Source organism: Malus sylvestris, chromosome 5 (assembly GCF_916048215.2).
Source record: "Malus sylvestris chromosome 5, drMalSylv7.2, whole genome shotgun sequence".
Classification (NCBI taxonomy): Eukaryota; Viridiplantae; Streptophyta; class Magnoliopsida; order Rosales; family Rosaceae; genus Malus; species Malus sylvestris.
Window position 1 is genome coordinate 33,591,164 of NC_062264.1, and position 19,071 is coordinate 33,610,234.

The 19,071-nt window shown below is 39.9% G+C and overlaps 1 protein-coding gene across 7 annotated transcripts in view; it reads left to right on the forward strand.

Moving 5' to 3' along the window:
- The first annotated feature begins 317 nt into the window (after positions 1-317).
- Positions 318-19,071, forward strand: part of LOC126623146 (probable glutathione S-transferase) — a 65,459-nt gene continuing 46,705 nt past the window's right edge. Inside the window, exons 1-3 of one of the 7 annotated variants that reach the window (XM_050291935.1) lie at positions 318-763; positions 1,053-1,300; positions 11,530-11,898. In XM_050291935.1, the coding sequence (XP_050147892.1) occupies positions 449-763; positions 1,053-1,300; positions 11,530-11,626 (660 nt within the window). In that variant the 5' untranslated portion in view covers positions 318-448 and the 3' untranslated portion in view covers positions 11,627-11,898. Of the gene's footprint in view, positions 764-1,052; positions 1,566-10,484; positions 10,939-11,281; positions 11,899-19,071 lie in introns of those variants that run through there. The other 6 variants (XM_050291938.1, XR_007623643.1, XM_050291939.1 and 3 more) reach the window with 6 other exon arrangements.

The following is a 19,071-nucleotide window of genomic DNA, read 5'->3' on the forward strand; positions in this document are numbered from 1 at the left end:
AGAAGGAAGAAAAGTTGAAGGATTTTGTACATGTCACTTTACAGCAGTAGCGGAATTCATTAATCTTACGTTTCACAAGTTCAGTCTGATCACACCAACTTTTTATTTTAAAATTTAACAATTTAATTTACTGAACACTGCATTTAGTCAAAAGTCAAAACCCAAAAAAAATTTATAAGAATATCAGGATTTTAATGTCGTAAGCAGTGACATAATCAGATCCAAATCGAACGGTCTCGAATGTGTCCAAAAAAGAAGAAAAATAGAATATCTCCATTCCTGTAGTCCATTGACTATTGCCCCATTTAGTTTTTCACTTCAACTTTTGTATATAACAGATACAACCCCCCACCACTACCTCCACCGCCAGTCTACAGCTTCATATCTAAGCTAACCTTCTGCGACCCTTTTGAAAATTTGTATCAAACAGTTCAGATTTCAACCTTCAATGGCGGATGAGGTGGTTTTGTTGGATTTCTGGCCCAGCCCGTTTGGGATGAGGCTGAGGATCGCTCTGGCTGAGAAGGGCATCGAGTATGAGTACAAAGAAGATGACTTGTGGAACAAGAGCCCATTGTTGCTGCAGATGAACCCGGTTCACAAGAAGATCCCGGTTCTCATTCACAATGGAAAACCGGTCTGTGAGTCCCTCATTGCACTTCAGTACATTGATGAGGTTTGGAATGATAAGGCTCCACTCTTGCCCTCTGACTCTTACCTCAGAGCCCAGGCCAGGTTCTGGGCTGACTTCGTCGACAAGAAGGTGATTTTTACTCATTAATTTACTTATTTGTAGGATTATTTTTGTTTTGAATATGTTTGGTTTGAAACAATTGAACAATGTTGTTTTAGAATTTTAAGATTATAAGTGTTTAGGGTGTATAATGATTTTACCACTTAGGATTTGTATTAGAAGGGAAATTAAATGGAACTGGATCTCTGTTTATGTTTTCGGGTTAAGATTTCATGTAATGGTTTCGGGTTTAGGGTTTGAGGTTTAAGGTGTGTGATGTATATTTAGAAAGATATAAGCAGAAGATCTGAACTTGCAGATACATGAGAATGGGAGGAAGTTGTGGACAACCAAAGGAGAAGAATATGATGCAGCAAAGAAAGACTTTCTCGACTGCATCGGCGTGTTAGAAGGAGAGCTCGGAAACAAGCCCTTCTTTGGCGGGGAGACCCTCGGATTCGTGGACGTGGCGCTTGTTCCATTCTATAGCTGGTTTCTTGTGTATGAAAAATTTGGCAACTTCAGTGTTGAGGCAGAGCACCCAAAGTTCATTGCCTGGGTTAAGAGGTGCATGGAGAAGGAGAGCGTGTCCAAGTCGCTTCCCGAGCAGGAAAAGGTCTACGATTTCTTCATGCTTATAAGGAAAAAGCGTGGGATTGAGTAGATATTGGTGGAAGCCTGGCAAGAAGCTATTGATGATCAGTGTCATTCCAACTTGTTTAGGTCATTGGTTTTTCTGTCTTTCAAGATTCAACTGTTTTCGGTTGTTGAATTAGAATAAAAGGGCACTTGACAAGGCTTGCACTGTATGAGGCACTTTATTGTGCCTCAGGTCGATATGTTTATTTTGCTTCTGTAGTCAACCTATCACAGTGTTGTCAACTTGTTATGCAAGGGATCTAAATCTACTTGATCAATTTTCTTATTTTGTAACTACATATCGAATGATGGATTATTGGCTGTCACCAGTTGCATTTAATCGTGAGTCTATCTTTCTTATCAGGTAACAAAGACTCATGGTTGTATGCGGTAGATTATACAGTGAATTTTCTTTTTATCCAACTTTGAGTCAACAATGATAAGTCATATGAGATCAGGTGCAGCAGACACAGCAAAAGATCTCACCAGAACATCTCGACAGAAAAACAAACTGAAAAGAAAATGAACTAGAATAACGCATCCTAACATTCATCATCGAACTTTTAACATGGTGATCAGGACAATCTCAAATACATAAAACCTCGTCCGACTCCGCCATTGTTGACTTGATGCACAAACTTCTTGCAGATCAATTTGCTTCTTGCCAAATATTTGACACCTACGTTTCAGTCTCACTTATATTGGCCAATTTTTGTTTCATAATCTATATTAAGTCAGCCAGTAATATTTTCTACATAAACATTTTTATTCCTGTAATTTGATTCATATTTCATTTTTGTATACCTATATAAACCTACTTCATGGGATCCCTGCGCTAAACCAACTTTGCCTTTTGAAAATTCATAGTGCTCTTCATTAATTAGAAAGGAGGCAAAAATACAGCAACGCCCTAATGAGACCCCCTTCCGATGTTGAGCCCTAATGATACCCCCTTCCGATGTTGAACCATCACTCGGACTAGAACACCACAATGACACCACAATTACACTTCAATGATTTAAAAAACAACCAAAACCTCATTTTCAAAGAACTCCATTTACCAACAAGTGACTTACATTTCAATTTGATTTAAACCAAAATTCTTAAGATTTTGAACCACCAGTGCAACAATAACAATCTGACAACCCCACAACGACACTCCAATGATACTCTCCATTTTATGATTTGAACTGGCACAACCACAACAACAATCTGATGATGTCACAATGACACTCCAACGATATATACTTCCCTTTTTATGATTTTGAACCAACACAACCACAACAACAATTTGAAGATGCCAAAACGACACACCCCCATTTTTTTGATTTCGAACCACCTCAGCCACAACACTTCATTCAAGGAACCCTCTCCTTCTACATTCCCTAACCACCACAACCAAATTTCAAATACAAAAAAAATCAAATAATTGAGCTAAAGCAAGATGAAACAGAGAGGGGAAGAAGAAGAATGGATACGGGAGGTGGAGCAATAAGAAGCTTACCTCCTTTCATGGTGTTCCAAATGTTATTTACCGCTCCAAATTCAATTAGTCAAGACGGCGCAATCGAAAAATGGATTTGGGAGTGTTGTTGGGTGTTGGTAGTTTTTTTTTTATCAATGAAGAACATGATGACCAATAAAAAGATAAGTGAAGGGTAGTGTGGACTTTTCATATGAAAATTTGATCAAAAGAACAATTTTTAATAAGTGTGATAAAAAATATAACCAAATGTCAAAACATATCTATTTTGGCTAATTGCTGTATAATCTTCTGAGGTCATAATTGGATCTAGCCTCCAACAAAACCACTAAACTAAAAGCTAGTGACAGTAACCCATAAGTAAATATTACTATAAAAGCGACCGAGAGTGATAATAAAACTTGGCAAAATAAATTTATATTGATAGTGGAGGTTAGATTTGCTCCATATCGAGGCTCCTTATCGAACTTGGCTTTCTCGTGCTATTAATTGTAGACACTTTTGATATTGTTGTGGAGTGATTGTTGTCACTGGCCTTTAATGAGTCAAGGACCTATGAGTTGATTGGTGAATAAGATCTAAAAATGTGTTTTCACTAATGTAATATAAATAGGTGGTTATTCTAGCATTACTCTTCATATACAATTGGATGATTCAAATCTTTTTTGTAACCTTCTTCATGGCCTGGAATTATACAACTGTTTTTTTCCCTAATAGTTCTTATTACACCTTTACTTGATTTGCATCACTTCCTTTATGTTAATAAAATTAGACGATTGCACATGCTTCCTTACGGACCCAAAGACAACATTTTTTTTTAACCATTCTAGTTTCGTGTGGTTGAATGGGATTACAGGCTTTAGGGTTTTAGGGATGCAGCACACCCCAATATTGCTAAAGGAATTGTGACTCTAAAAACTACTTAGCCTAGGTGGTGCACATACCGAATAGCTAATAAGTTAACTACGTTCTTCGGTTGAATGCGGAGTGTGCCAACTCGTCTGTCAAGCTCGGCCGGGGAGTGAATAAATGTTGATGTGACGTTGGGCACTGATGACTTCTGAATCTTGCGATTGCGGCCGAGGAAGGAGCACATCTCGCCCTTTGGGTTCTAAAGCCTGAAGACAAGGCTGCTAGTTCAGTAGATTGACGACCGCGAGGTTGGATCCACCGCAAAATCACCTTCTTCCTCAAAAATTGTATCCAGCATTTTCGTCAATGGGCGTTTGCTTATTGAAATGAACTGTGATACTGCAACTTCTGTACGAGTACTCTTGGAGTTTGGCACTTTACCATTCCTTCCATTGCAATGGAGGTATGGAATTATGACAATGCAGTTCTGGAAAGGGAAAATTGGGAAGGTAGAGGAAGATGGAGAGGTTGAAAGAGAATATGGTGCAATGAACAATTTTCTGGGGTTTTGTAGGGGTTTTAGAGATTGAAATTTGGCTGTTATTTTTGTCTTGACGGCTACATCTAAGGACATTTGGTACTTTCCCAATCCACCTTTAATATTCTAACTAATGAGTCCACGTTCTAATTAAATTAGTTTAGTCTATGAAGAAAGAAATTCGAACTTTGATGCACAAGAACTAACGAGCTGGTCTAACTCACAACTGCACTATAAGAATTGTCGATAACAATATCATTTTTATTTTTTAGCTTTCATTTTTACGTTAAGGGTAAAGAGAAAACATTAGATAAAGGAGAGATGGTGGTGAGATGAGGAGGGGAAATGAAGAACAATGCATGAAACCAACTTTGCCTATCGAAAATTCATAGTGCTCTTCATTAATAAGAAAGGAGGCAAAAATACAACTTTGCCCTTCGGTGTATAGTTGACTTCATTTTTATTTTTTATCATTTTTACTTCTTCTTTATATACAATTTTGGATAATGCATGCATGCGTGCCTAGGTTTCTGATTTTTTTTTATATTACCTAGGGGTTTACATATTATATGCTCGCGTGAAGATACTGTAGACATCGAAATTTCGATAAATAAATGTTGACCGATAAATCAAAGTGTCAACGCTCGTGTATTACATAAATTTTACACGTAGCGTGTGACTCAACGAAAATTGAAATGAGTTGGAAAAAGTCATCAAATAGGACACGTGTCAACACCTGGCAGAAACGACTTATTTCATCTGGGATATTATATTCAAAATTAAGCCTTGGAAAATTCTATAAATACAAGCCCATTTCATTCATTTGGAGGGGGAACCAAAATCATTAGGCAAAATTCTTGAAGCTCTGAAGCTCTGAAACTCCGAAGCTCTCAAGCATCCAGGTTCCCGAAGAATCAAGAAAGTGTTCTTCGTTCTTCGTTCATCGTTTTTCCAAGATCAAGCCCCAACGGCCCTTTGGATCAACAATCATCCACCAATTCAAGATCAAGCCCCGACGGCCCTTGAAGAAAGTGTTCTTCGTTCTTCGTTCATCGTTCTTCCAAGATCAAGCCCCAACGGCCTTTTGGATCAACAATCGTCCACCCATTCAAGATCAAGCCCCGACGACCCTTGAAGAAAGTGTTCTTCGTTCCTCGTTCATCGTTCTTCCAAGATCAAGCCCCGACGGCCCTTAGATCAACCATCCATCAATTCAAGATCAAGCCCCAAAGGCCCTTGAAGAACTTCCACCAATTCAAGATCAAGCCCCGACAGCCTTTGAAGAAAGCACCATCGTTCATCATCCGTTCATCCAAGATCAAGCCCCAACGGACCTTTGGATCAACAACGTCAACAAATCCACACATCTAACCGTTCTTCAAGATCAAGCCCAAAAGCCCTTGAAGATCCATTCATCACTGTTCTTCAAGATCAAGCCCAAAAGCCCTTGAAGATCCGTTCATCACCATTATTCAAGATCAAGCCTCAACGGCCCTTGAAGAAACACTCATCCTTAAGATCAAGCCCCAACGGCTCCTTGAAGATCCGCTCAAATCCACCTTCAAAGATCAAGCCCACGGCCCCTTGAAGAAACTTCCAACAGTTCATCCAAGATCAAGCCTCGACGACCCTTGGATCAACGAAACATCCACAAATCAATACCTTACGGAAATCGAATCAGATGATCAAGATAAAAAGATTGTAACCTTACAAATCCATTAACACCAAAATCTTTCTTTGCACACGTTGTTCTTGTCTCTTTCGTTTCAGGAATTTTCCGTGTTCACAAATTGGCACGCCCGGTGGGATAATCTCTACCTCTCATCTCTTTCTCCGTTCAAGAAATTCGAGCACACTTCCAAAATTAATGGCATCAAGGAAGGTTCAAACTGTTCCCGCAACTGGCGCAAAGAACAAGAGCGTCATCGTCGCAAGTGGTGTCATTTTAGGCATCACGACTCGAAGCAAGGCAAGAGCTACTTCTGCCGCCTCTTTCACCTCTGCATCAACTATGCCAAGGGAACAAGAGCACCCAAGGCACGAGCCTTTGATCACCTTAGCCTCACCAAGGGCACCAAGGGGAGAAAGTCCAAGGAAATACTCTGAATCCATACTCTCCGATGCCGATTCGAGCGGCAGTTCAGCCATGCAAGTCATGACCATTGGAGCAACTTCAATCGATGAGTAGCTGGCTCAAATGAATGAAGCAATCGCAAGGCTAACCCGAACTGTGGAAGAAAAAGACTTGCAAATCGCTGCACTCGTCAGCCGACTGGAGCCACAGGCGGCGAGAACCCTAACCCAGAAGATGAGCCTACGGTGGAGAGAATCGATGCGAAGCCGGAGCCAGACCAAGCAGCGGCACTCATGGGATCTCTTTCTATCCAGCAGCTGCAAGAGATGATCACCAACACCATCAAGGCACAGTACGAAGGGAGCTCAAATACCTCCGGGTTGTACTCAAAGCCTTATTCAAAGAAGATTGATGCCCTAAAGATACCGAGGGGATATCAACCACCAAAGTTCATGCAGTTTGATGGAAAAGGAAACCCAAAGCAGCATGTTGCACATTTTGTCGAAACTTGCAACAACGCGGGGACTGAGGGAGACTACCTCGCCAAGCAGTTTGTGCGCTCGCTAAAAGGAAACGCCTTTGAGTGGTACACGGACCTAGAGCCTGAGTCTATCAACAGCTGGGAACAGTTGGAAAGGGAATTCCTCAACCGCTTCTACAGCACCCGCCGCACTGTGAGCATGCTAGAGCTAACGAGCACAAAGCAGTGGAATGACGAGCCAGTCATTGACTACATCAACAGATGGCGCACTCTAAGCCTCGACTGTAAAGACAGGCTCTCGGAAACTTCTTCAATCGAGATGTGTATCCAAGGCATGCAATGGGGTTTGCAATACATCCTTCAAGGCATCAAACCACGGACCTTCGAGGAATTGGCCACTCGCGCCCATGACATGGAGTTGAGCATCGCCCATCATGGGAAGAAGGAACCGATCACCGACTACAAGAACGACAAAGTTCTTGAGACAAAGGTAGAGAAGGCTGCGTGGAAATCCACTAAAGAAGCGATGACGGTCAACACATCTCCCGTCAAAATCTCCACACGAGGCAAGGCGATTCAAACCGAAGCTTTTCGTGATCAAGAGATGCGTAGACGCACTTTGAAGGAGCTTGAGGAGAAGACTTATCCGTTCCCCGACTCTGATGTGGTTGCCATGCTGGATGACCTGTTGGACAAGAAGGTGATCAGTTTGCCTGAGTGCAGACGGCCGGAAGAGATGAATCGTACCGACAGCCCAAGATACTGTAAATTCCACCGCTTCATCAGCCATCCAACGGAAAAGTGCTTCATACTGAAAGTGCTTCATACTGAAAGATCTCATCCTGAAGCTGGCACAACAAGGGAAAATCGAGCTTGACCTCGAAGACACGGTTGCGGCACACACTACTACTATCGTGTTTGGATCACTTGATCATATGCCTTTCCGAAGCATGCATGACCATTCCCGTCAATGTTCAAGTCATAAGGCACCTCCTACACAACCATCACCGGGGGCAAGCAACCAAGATGCAGCTACTGGTGATAAGAAAGGGTGGACATCGGCGACCTACAAAAAAACGAGGAAGCCAAGACCACAAGCCACAAGACCAAAAGAGGAGCCTAAACCCGCCCCTCGAACTTCAGTCTTCGAAAGGCTGAATTATTCAAAACCTAGAATTTCGGCACTTGATGACATTAGTGGTCAAGACCAAACTTCCGTCTTCAAAAGGCTTGAGACGCCAACACCGCAAAGATCTGTCTTTGAAAGGTTATCAAAACCCAAGAAACAAAGCGGCACAGCTAGATTTCCTCCACAACGGTCGGCTTTGGACAGACTTGAAGAAACTAAGAAGCCTTCTAGAAACAGGAAGACAACGCCAAAGGGAGAAAAGCTCGACAGTCTAGCAAGAAAAGACGATGTTCAAAGTTTGATTCCTTCAAGGATGAAGCGCCAAGCAACTTTGGAAGTCGACACAAAAGGACCACTGAAGGTAAGGAGGTGCACCATCATCTACACTGGCCAACCTTCACGGCAACAAACCCAAGAGGACCGCACTGAAGAGGAGGCCCAAGAAGACAAAGAAGACGAAATCCTGGAAGAAGACATCACTTCCGGCTCTGTCAACTCAAAATCTTCACCTCAATCGCTGGGGGCATGCTCCAAAAACATGCCAGTCAAGCCGAGTGAAGTTAAAGGATGGACTTATGTCACTCCTGTTCACCTCCAAAACATGCCAGTCAAGACTTCACATTTTTTATTGTTTTAGTGATTTCGATGACATCGATAATTATTTAATCTTGCGTTTGCTGCATTATTTAAACTTCCAGATTCATATTCATCTTTTAGGGTTCATATTAATCTTGCGTACCTAGTAACATGAGTCGTATTAGCGCTAGAGTCATATACTACTTTTACAAATTGAGGATAGCCATTCTCCACATGAACTCCTACTCTCAATCTTTAGCCGTTTAATTGACGTATGTTTCTCATTGCGAGTTTTTCTTTCTTTTTTCTTCTTCTTTCCTTGTCATTGGGAGATGATCAGTGGAAAATGAGGAGAGACATGGCCTGTATTAAAGAAATCCGAGACCAATTCAGTTTTGATTTATTAATTAACTTCTACACCTAGATCATTAACAGAGATAGGGTCTTTATTTATTTTGTTCAAGACTAAGTCTAAAGACTTGTGAAATATATATAGAAGCATTATTTGTTAGCAGTAACGAGAGTGTCTTTTTTTTTTTTTTTTTTTTTTTACTCGGAAAGACTTAGCACCACGGGTCATTTTTTTTAAGGCTTTTTAGAAGTTGAATAAGATGATTTCAAACTATACTAAGATGATTTCAAATCATCATTTTGAAATCATTCGGCAACTACTAAACGTTCAGATGATTTGAAATATTTCGACAAATTAAACGTTCAAATGGTTATATTCAATCCCTGAAAATTAAAAATGAGTGTTATAAGATTTAAGAAATGGGGGGTGTAAAGAAAATGTGGGGTGTATGTACAAAATATAAGATGTATATTGAGAATGCAGGGTGTGGGGTATTATGGGAAAGTATGTGGGGTGTATGAAGATAATTTTTAAGTCGAAAAGCAAATATAGGGTGTATTAAGTATGTGAGGTTTATTCAACAATTTGTGGGATGTTAATATAATTAGCTAAACTGAAAACCAAAAAAATAAAAACTCAAAAAAGTAGTTTTTAGTTTCAAATTTTTGCAAACTTAATATTGATAATAGTTACCAAACAAAATTTTAATTTTTTAGAAGAAAAAAAAAACCTAAAAATGCAATGATTATCAAAATGAGTTAGTTAAACCAATGAGCGATTGTGGACAAAATTGGGCTGGACTGGAACTAGGCTTTACATATTTGAAATACGAGTGGACCCAAGACTTACATATTTTAAACAGAACCTAATGGCCCGACCCATTTAACTCTTAGGGCCAGAGGTATAGGGCCAAGTACGACTTGGGCAGCTATACCTTGGGCTCTTGTTGGCCTTCCCGATCCAATCTACAGGCCTACTAGAAACTACGGGTCCAACTCATTGTGGGTATCAAAGTTGGTTGAAGGCCTTTTCAGTATCTAACTTATAGATTATTTTCTAGGGAGTTTTAACGAAAATCCCACAGTATTGTTTATTTTAACGAAAAACCACATTTTTATACTAAAAAGTCAAACTTGATACTATTCACTTTACTCTTTATTTTGTCCTTATCATTAAAACTCAAAATTTTCAAACTTTTTTCATTAGTTTTCCTTATGTTCTATTACATTTTTTTACAAGGGATATTGAAGGACATGAGCTGGCTTCAACTATAAATCCCTTCTTGTTACAAAGTTGAATTCTTGACCAGTTAAAAGAAGGAAGAAAAGTAGAAGGATTTTGTTCATGCCACTTTACAGCAGTAGCGGAAATCATTAAATCTTACGTTTCACGAGTTTAGTTTGATCACACCAATTTTTTATTTTAAAATTTAACAATTTAATTTACTGAACACTACATTTAGTCAAAACCCAAAAGAAAATTATGAGAATTTCAGGATTTTAATGTCGTAAGCAGTTACATAATCAGATCCAAATCGAACGATCTCGAATGTATCCAAAAAAGAAGAAAAATAGAATATCTCCATTCCTGCAGTGTAGTCCATTGACTACTGCCCCTTTAGTTTAGTTTTTCACTTCAACTTTTGTCTATAAATAGACACAACCCCCCACCACGACCTCCACCGCCAGTCCACGGCTTCATATCTAAGCTAACCTTCTGCGACCCTTTTGCAAACTTGTATCAAACTGTTCAGATTTCAACCTTCAATGGCGGATAAGGTGGTTTTGTTGGATTTCTGGCCCAGCCTCTTTGGGATGAGGCTGAGGATCGCTCTGGCTGAGAAGGGCATCGAGTATGAGTACAAGGAAGAGGACTTGTCGAACAAGAGCCCACTGTTGCTGCAGATGAACCCGGTTCACAAGAAGATCCCGGTTCTTATTCACAATGGAAAACCGGTCTCTGAGTCCCTTATTGCGCTTCAGTACATTGATGAGGTTTGGAATGATAAGGCTCCACTCTTGCCCTCTGACTCTTACCTCAGAGCCCAGGCCAGGTTCTGGGCTGACTTCGTCGACAAGAAGGTGATTTTTACTCATTAATTTACTTATTTGTAGGATTATTTTTGTTTTGAATATGTTTGGTTTGAAACAATTGAACAATGTTGTTTTAGAATTTTAAGATTATAAGTGTTTAGGGTGTATAATTATTTTACCACTTGGGATTTGTATTAGAAGGGAAATTAAATGGAACTGGATCTCTGTTTCTGTTTTCGGGTTAAGATTTCATGTAATGGTTCCGGTTTTAGGGTTTAGGGTTTAAGGTTTAAGGTTTGTGATGTATATTTAGAAAGATAAAAGCAGAAGATCTGAACTTGCCCAAAACAATGTATATTAATTTCCCCGAAATTTGGGATGTGAAATGCAGATATTCGAGAATCGGAAGAAGTTGAGGACAACCAAAGGAGAAGAATATGATGCAGCAAAAGAAGACTTTCTCGACTGCATCGGCGTGTTAGAAGGAGAGCTCGGAGACAAGCCCTTCTTTGGCGGGGAGACCCTCGGATTCGTGGACGTGGCGCTTGTTCCATTGTATAGCTGGTTTCTTGTGTATGAAAAAGCTGGCAACTTCAGTGTTGAGGCAGAGCACCCAAAGTTTATTGCCTGGGCTAAGAGGTGCATGGAGAAGGAGAGCGTGTCCAAGTCGCTTCCCGAGCAGGAAAAGGTCTACGATTTCTTCATGCTTACAAGGAAAAAGCGTGGGATTGAGTAGATATTGGTGGAAGCCTGGCAAGAAGCTATTGATGATCGGTGTCATTCCAACTTGTTAGGTCATTTGGTTTTTCTGTCTTTCAAGATTCAACTGTTTTCGGTTGTTGAATTAGAATAAAAGGGCATTTGACAAGGCTTGCACTGTATGAGGCACTTTATTGTGCCTCAGGTCAATATGTTTATTTTGCTTCTGTAGTCAACCTATCACACTGTTGTCAACTTGTTATGTAAGGGATCTAAATCTACTTGATCAAATTTCTTATTTTGTAACTACTTCATATCGAACAACGGATTACTGGCTTTCACCAGTTGCATTTAAACGTGAGTCTCTTTCTAGCAGGAGACAAAGACTCATGGTTGAATGCAATCGATTATACGATGAATTTTCTCCTTATCCAACTTTGAGTTAACATTTTTCAGTCGTATCATGTGCGGTACACACAGCAAAGATCTTACCTGAACATGTCGACAGAAAAACAAACTGAAAAGAATATGAAGGCATCCTAAAATTCATCCAAGGATTTTCTAACATGGTGATCAGTGTGATAATACACCAGTAGCTAGCCGCGGAGTCATGTAGAAGGCTGGTCGGAACTCAGGCCGGCCTAATTTTATTTGTGATAGCCCTCTCCACGCAATGATCTTTGGGCACTCTATTTGCACAAATTTCCACAGGTCTCAAATACATAAAACCTCGTCCGACTCCGCCATTGTTGACTTGACGCACAAACTTCTTGTAGATTAATTTGCTTCTCGCCAATATCTGACACCTGCGTTTCAGTCTCACTTATATTGGTCAATTCTTGTTTTATTCATGTAATTGGATTCATATTTCATTTTTGTCGATAAAGTGCACACCTGGTCAACAAGTGATTTGTTCAAACCTATATGAACCTACTTCATGGGATCCCGTGCACTTAACCAACTTTGCCTGTTGAAATTCATAGTGCTCTTCATTAATAAGAAGGGAGGCAAAAATACAGCGACGCTCTAATGAGACCCCCTTCTGCTGTTGAACCATCACTCCGACTAGAACACCACAATGACGCCACAATTACACTTCAATGATTTTAAAAACAACCAAAACCTCATTTTCAAAGACCCACATTTAACAACAAGGGACTTACATTTCAATTTGATTTAAACCAAAATTCTTAGGATTTTGAACCAACGGTGCAACAATAACAATTTGAGGACCCCACAACGACACTCCAATGATACTCCCCATATTATGATTTGAACTAGCACAACCATAACAACAATCTGATGATGCCACAATGACACTCCAACGATATATACTCCCCTTTTTATGATTTTGAACTAACAGAGTCACAACAACAATTTGATGATGCCACAACTACACACCCCCATTTTTTGATTTCGAACCACCTCAGCCACAACACTCATTCAAGGAACCCTCTCCTTCTTCATTGCCTAACCACCACAACCAAATTTCAAATACAAAAAAAAATCAAATAATTGAGCTAAAGCAAGATGAAACAGAGAGGGGAAGAAGAAGAATGGATATGGGAGGTGGAGCAATAAGAAGCTTATCTCCCTTCATGGTATTCCAAATGTTATTTACCACTCCAAATGTGATTAGTCAAGACGGCGCAATCGAAAAATGAATTTGAGAGTGTTGTTGGGTGTTGGTGGTTTTTCTATGGGTAAATTACATTTTATCTCCTCAAGTTTGAGGTTGATTGTAACCTTATAACATCTTTAAAACATTTTAATTCATACATTTACTTATCATTTTATTTCAATTTCATAAATCCGTTAGAAAATTCGTTAAATAAACCGTTAAGTGATGACATGGAAAATATTAGATCCATATTTGTGCTGATGTGGTTACTAAATTTGTGTCACGTAGGAAAAAATAATAATTTTTCTATGCGTTTCAAAATAATAATTTAATCAGAATATTAAATACTAAATAATTAATTAAAGAAAAGTTTGAAAAAAAACCAAAAGACACCTAAAACCCATATCGTCCCCTTCCCCATCCGCAGCCTCATTCCCCACCGATTCTCCCACCACCACCCACTTGCCCACCCGAGCCACCCCTTCTCCCGTCACCAACCCCGTCCCCCATCACTTCCGCACGAAGCTTCTCCCTCCAGCACCACCATCATCCCCCATCACCCATCACCACCCCCTTCCGCATCACTTCGGCAACACGCTTTTCCCTCCAGCACCACCACCATCCCCCATCACTCATCACCACCCCCTTCCCCATCACTTCCACACCACGCTTTTCCCTCCAGCAGCACCACCACCATCCCCCATCACCACCCCCTTCCCCATCACTTCCGCACCAAGCTTCTCCCTACAGCACCACCACCATCAATTTCCTCATCCCAAAGCCCCGAGCAACCCAGAGACCCCTAATTTTTCCCCCACCTTCATCACCACCTCAAACCCTTGCCTTGATTTCTTCTTCCAAGTGGTGCTCTTCATCCCCTTCTCATGGAAGGAAGATCCAAATCTGCTGGGAAAACCTGTTTTTCGAATTCGAACCCCGAGATTTGTTGCACAAGGACAAGAAATCGTCTTCGGTGTGGAATCTCCGCCTATGACTCCGACGTCGATTGGTGGCTCCTCGGAATCTCCAAATTCGCAAACCTTGCCGCCTCGGCTGGGCTCAGCAAACTTCCCCCCGAATTCTCCAGCGGGCTGTCGAAATTAAACTTCGCGGCGACTGCGACAAGGCCAAAACTGCGAAAACGAATCCCAGCGAATGCTCTGCACGCAATCTTCTGGCGGTTTTAGCGACTCCACCTCCGTCGCGAAAGCTCTGCACGCCAAACTCGCCAGTTCAACCCGAGACCGGGCAATCTGCACAGGATTTTTGGGTAAATGTTTTAACGGCACATTTTATTTTATTATTATTATTTTTTGTTTGGGTTTCCAGATTCCCACCCTCGACGGCGGCCAAGAAATTGTGGAGGGAGTGGTATCCGGCTGCTCGGCTTGTTTTAAGATTTGCTGGAGAAGAGGAGTGGGCCCCTTTGTATTTTGTTTTAATTTATTTTTGTACTTATTTTTTATTTTATTTTCCACGTTATCACTTAACAGATTTTTTAACTGATGTATTATATTGAAATAAAAATGATAAGTAAATGTATAAAATTGAAATGTTTTAATGATGTTATATGATGTTGTAATCAACCTAAACCTAAGAGGATAAAATGTAATTTACCTTTTTTTTATCAATGACCAATAAAAAGATAAATGAAGGGCAGTGTGGACATTTCACATCAAAAGTTGATCAAAAGAACAATTTTTAATAAGAGTGATAAAAAAATACAACCAAATGTCAAAACATGTCTATTTTGGCTAATAACCCTATAATCTTCTAAGGTCATAATTGGATCTAGCTTCCAACAAAACCACTAAACTAAAAGCTAGTGACAGTAACTCATAAGTAAATATTATTATAAAAGCGACCAAGAGTGATAATAAAACTTGTCAAAATAAATTTATATTGATAGTTGAGGTCAAATTTGCTCCATATCGAAGCTCCTTATCGAACTTGGCTTTCTCATGCTATTAATTGTAGACACTTTCAATATTACTGTGGTGTGATTGTTGTCACTGGCCTATGATGAGTCGGAGACTTATGAGTTGATTGGTGAATAAGATCTAAAAATATGTTTTCACTAATATAATATAAATAGGTGGTTATTCTAGCATTACTCTTTATATACAATTGGATGATTCAAATCTTTTTTGTAACCTTCTTCATGGCCTGGAATTATACAACTGTTTTTTTCCCTAATAGTTCTTATTACACCTTTACTTGATTTGCATCACTTCCTTTATGTTAATAAAATTAGACGATTGCACATGCTTCCTTACGGACACCAAAGACAACATTTTTTTTTTTAAAACTATTGTAGTTCCGTGTGGTTGAATGGATTACAGGCTTTAGGGTTTCAGGGATGTAGCACACCCCAACTTCATGGCACAATCGACGTAAAAATATTCTGAAAATTGCATATAACACATCCACGCCAAAACAAACCTGGGGCATTATGTCCTGATTCCAACTTCCGATCGTATTTTTCGTCTCCATCCTCCTGCAAAAAGTGAAATCTCGTTGTAAAAATTAATGTAATTATAGTAATCTACATAAAACTAAGAACTAAATAAGATATTAAGGTCTCGTTTATGTACTAATTATTTCAATCGAATAAGATAATCTGTCATCGAACTGTACTAACTAAATTAGTCGAACGTTTGGTGCATTACCGTAGTAATGACCGTATTATTTATAATGTGTTTGGTACCGTACTGGATAAGAGATCGGTTTATATTATTTTTACTAAAAAAATTTGATGACTAATGAAAAAAAAATTCACAACAACCAAATGCATCAAATTTAAAAACAAAATAAAAATAATTTTGCTTGTCACTTCGATATTGCATTTTCTATTTGTCCTTTATTTAGAGCAAGTCCACCCCTAAAGACTTTGCGCCAGCACTCAGCGCATTTATCCACTCAAGTGAGATTCCAGGGAACAGTAATAGGCCAAAGTATCTCCACGCCTAAAAAAATAGCCTAGTCAATTTATTAAAATATTATTATTTTTATTATAAAATAATAAAAACTAATAATTTTATTTTTAATTTTTTGACTTTATAAAAAAATAAATATTATTATTATTATTAAAATATTTTTATTTTCTCATCTTCCACACTTCCCTTCCCTTCCATTCCTGCACGCCATCCACCCTAACATAGATAATCCATTCCCACCGCCGCCTCCAAACCTCCTCCTCTCATCCTCCAACACCGTTGCCCTCCTGTCCTTCAAATCCCAAGCCGACCTCAACAACAAGCTCCTCTACCTCTCCTGCATCTCCACACCTCTTGTCCTTCAACACCGTCGCTTCATCCGCCTGCATCTCCACACCTCCGATGTCGTCGCTTTGTCCTCTCGTCCTTTTCCCTCCATGGCTCCTTCCTTCTCGACACCCTCTCTCGCCTCGACCAGCTCCGCTCCTCAGCCTCCACAACAACTCCCTCTTTGGCGCAAAAAAAAAAAAATTGACGTCATATGCCCTCCGACGCCACGCTGACGTCAGATGGACCTGTCTCAATGTCTGTCAATTTTGGGCTGGCATGGAGACTAGCTTGGGCTGGGTGCCAGTCAATGGAATGGATTGGCTAAGTGTTAGCCTTGTTTTTTGGCTGAGTGCCGACCTAACCACCTCCCGGTGGAACTGCTCTTAGGAGGCAGATTCTCTGACCTCCCACTTTCCTTGTCCTTCGTGCCCTTCTGTTTTGTGTGGTCACGGTTAAATCACATTAACATTTTATATTATTTTTTTATAGAGATAATAAGACAAAAAAGAATAGTAATATAAAATATTGACGTGACTTAACCATGACCACACAAATAGAAGGGCACGAGTCCCTTTATTTAAACCAAATTATAAAAAATAAAAAATAAAAAATCTTCCCCATATCTTCTCCATCGCACCGCCCCCAGACACCCTTAGTCCCTTCTCCTTACCAATTCAAGCAAATCTTCCCCCTCAATACATCTGAAACAAATCCCAAATTACCCAGAAATAAGGAAACTTAATTACTATTAAAAAAACAAAAAAGGGGGAAATGGGTTGTAAAATTCGTACAGGGCTCTGCTGAAACCATTTGCTTCGTGGTTGACAAAGATGAACCGTCCATATACTGGGTTTCTGTCAAATCGAAAATCCCTGTCAAGAACTGTTGCTGGAACTTAGGGTCTAGTACGTTAAAACTATTTGTAGGACGGAGAACTTCATGGATGCTGCAAATCGAAGAAAGCTCTGAAGTGAACCGAGAGAAACCAACGTCAACCTACCACCATCAGATTGGGCCAGTTAACTGCCGAGGTCCATGACCGTGACCCGGAGGGTTTGGCTCAGGCACCTTCGAGTATTCGACATAACCGAAGAGGAAGAGGGTGCGGGTAAAGAAGGGAGGGAGTCGGACTAATAATACGTTCCTTTTGGGGTGTATAATTAAGGGGCGTAAAGTGTAATAAATTGGAGGAGCCGGATAATTAGGGATGGCAATGCTTATGGCGGGCGGGTAATCGCGATTATTTACCCATAACTGTTTATATTCATACTTGTATAACCGTTTATCCGTTAAGTAATTGTATTAATGGTTATACCCATATCCATAACCATTTATAAATGGTTAACTACATCCATAATCGTGTATCTATTTAACCATAACCATTTACCCGTTTATCCGTTTTTGAACATATTTATAATTTTTTTTACCCATTTATCTTTTTTTTTTCACCCGCTACATGTTTTAACGATAAAGCCAATCTTGTGTGTATGATATAGGTCATGTGGTGATTGACCTCAAGGCTATACTGGCTATCCCCAAGGTTTAACGATAAAATTCTTTGGCCAAAGCCCTCCATTCATCATGGACGTGTGAGACTCTTGGCCTTGATCTTAGGTGTTGATTGTTTTGCAGGTGCATTTTCATCCCAAAAAAAAAAATAACAAAACAAAACAAAAATTTGCATCTAGAGTGAGTAAAAGTGGAAATTGATGGATGTTGGTGGGAAGGTTACAAAGAAAAGAAGCATGGGGTGGTGGGCAGGCTGGGATTTGGGTGTTAATTGGTGGAAGTAGATTTTTGGAGGTGGTTTTGGGAGAGAGATTGAGGTTTAGAGATTGTGGGGTGGAAGGAGTTGGAAATGAGATTTAATTGTCGAATTCGGTGGGGAATTTTGCAGGAGTGGCATTTCTTATTGCTCTATGTAATCTGTTGTGAGCTTTGGAGAGAGAAGCATAGAAAATGAAAGGGTCTCGTAAGGTATGAGGAGGAGGTTGTGGTGAGTTGAGTTGAGTTGAGTTGAGCGAGTCAGTTTACCTGTAAAAAGATGTTTTTTGTTCAGAATGAACGGAATATCAGATAAAAAATTTGTTTGTATCATACTTAGGGTCTTCGTATTTAGACCTCATATAAATACTCGGGAGACTCAAGTGTAATTATGTAATAAATGAAGGGGCAAATATGTAATAAGTGATGAGCCCTTAGTCTATAAAAGGGACTCCTCACCCTCACAATCCTCATGCCTCACATCCCTTAAACAGAGGCTCTCTCAAACTCTCTCTTTCTCTGGGGGACTCCCATTCACCCTTGTAATCCATACATACAGTTAGAAAGAAATACAATCAACATCAGTGTGGACGTAGCCCAAACATTGGGGTGAACTACGATACATCTTGTGTTCTTTACTTTCTTGCAGATTCACAGTCGAATTTACGTTGTTCCAAGACATCCGGTTTTGTGCATCAACATTTGGCGCCGTCTGTGGGAAACGGTACGAAAAGTTATGTTGGTTCTCTTTCATTTTTTCACCTCCACCATGAATCTGCAAAAACCCAAGAACCCTAAGTTTTCCCAGAAAAACCTAAGAAACCAAACCTT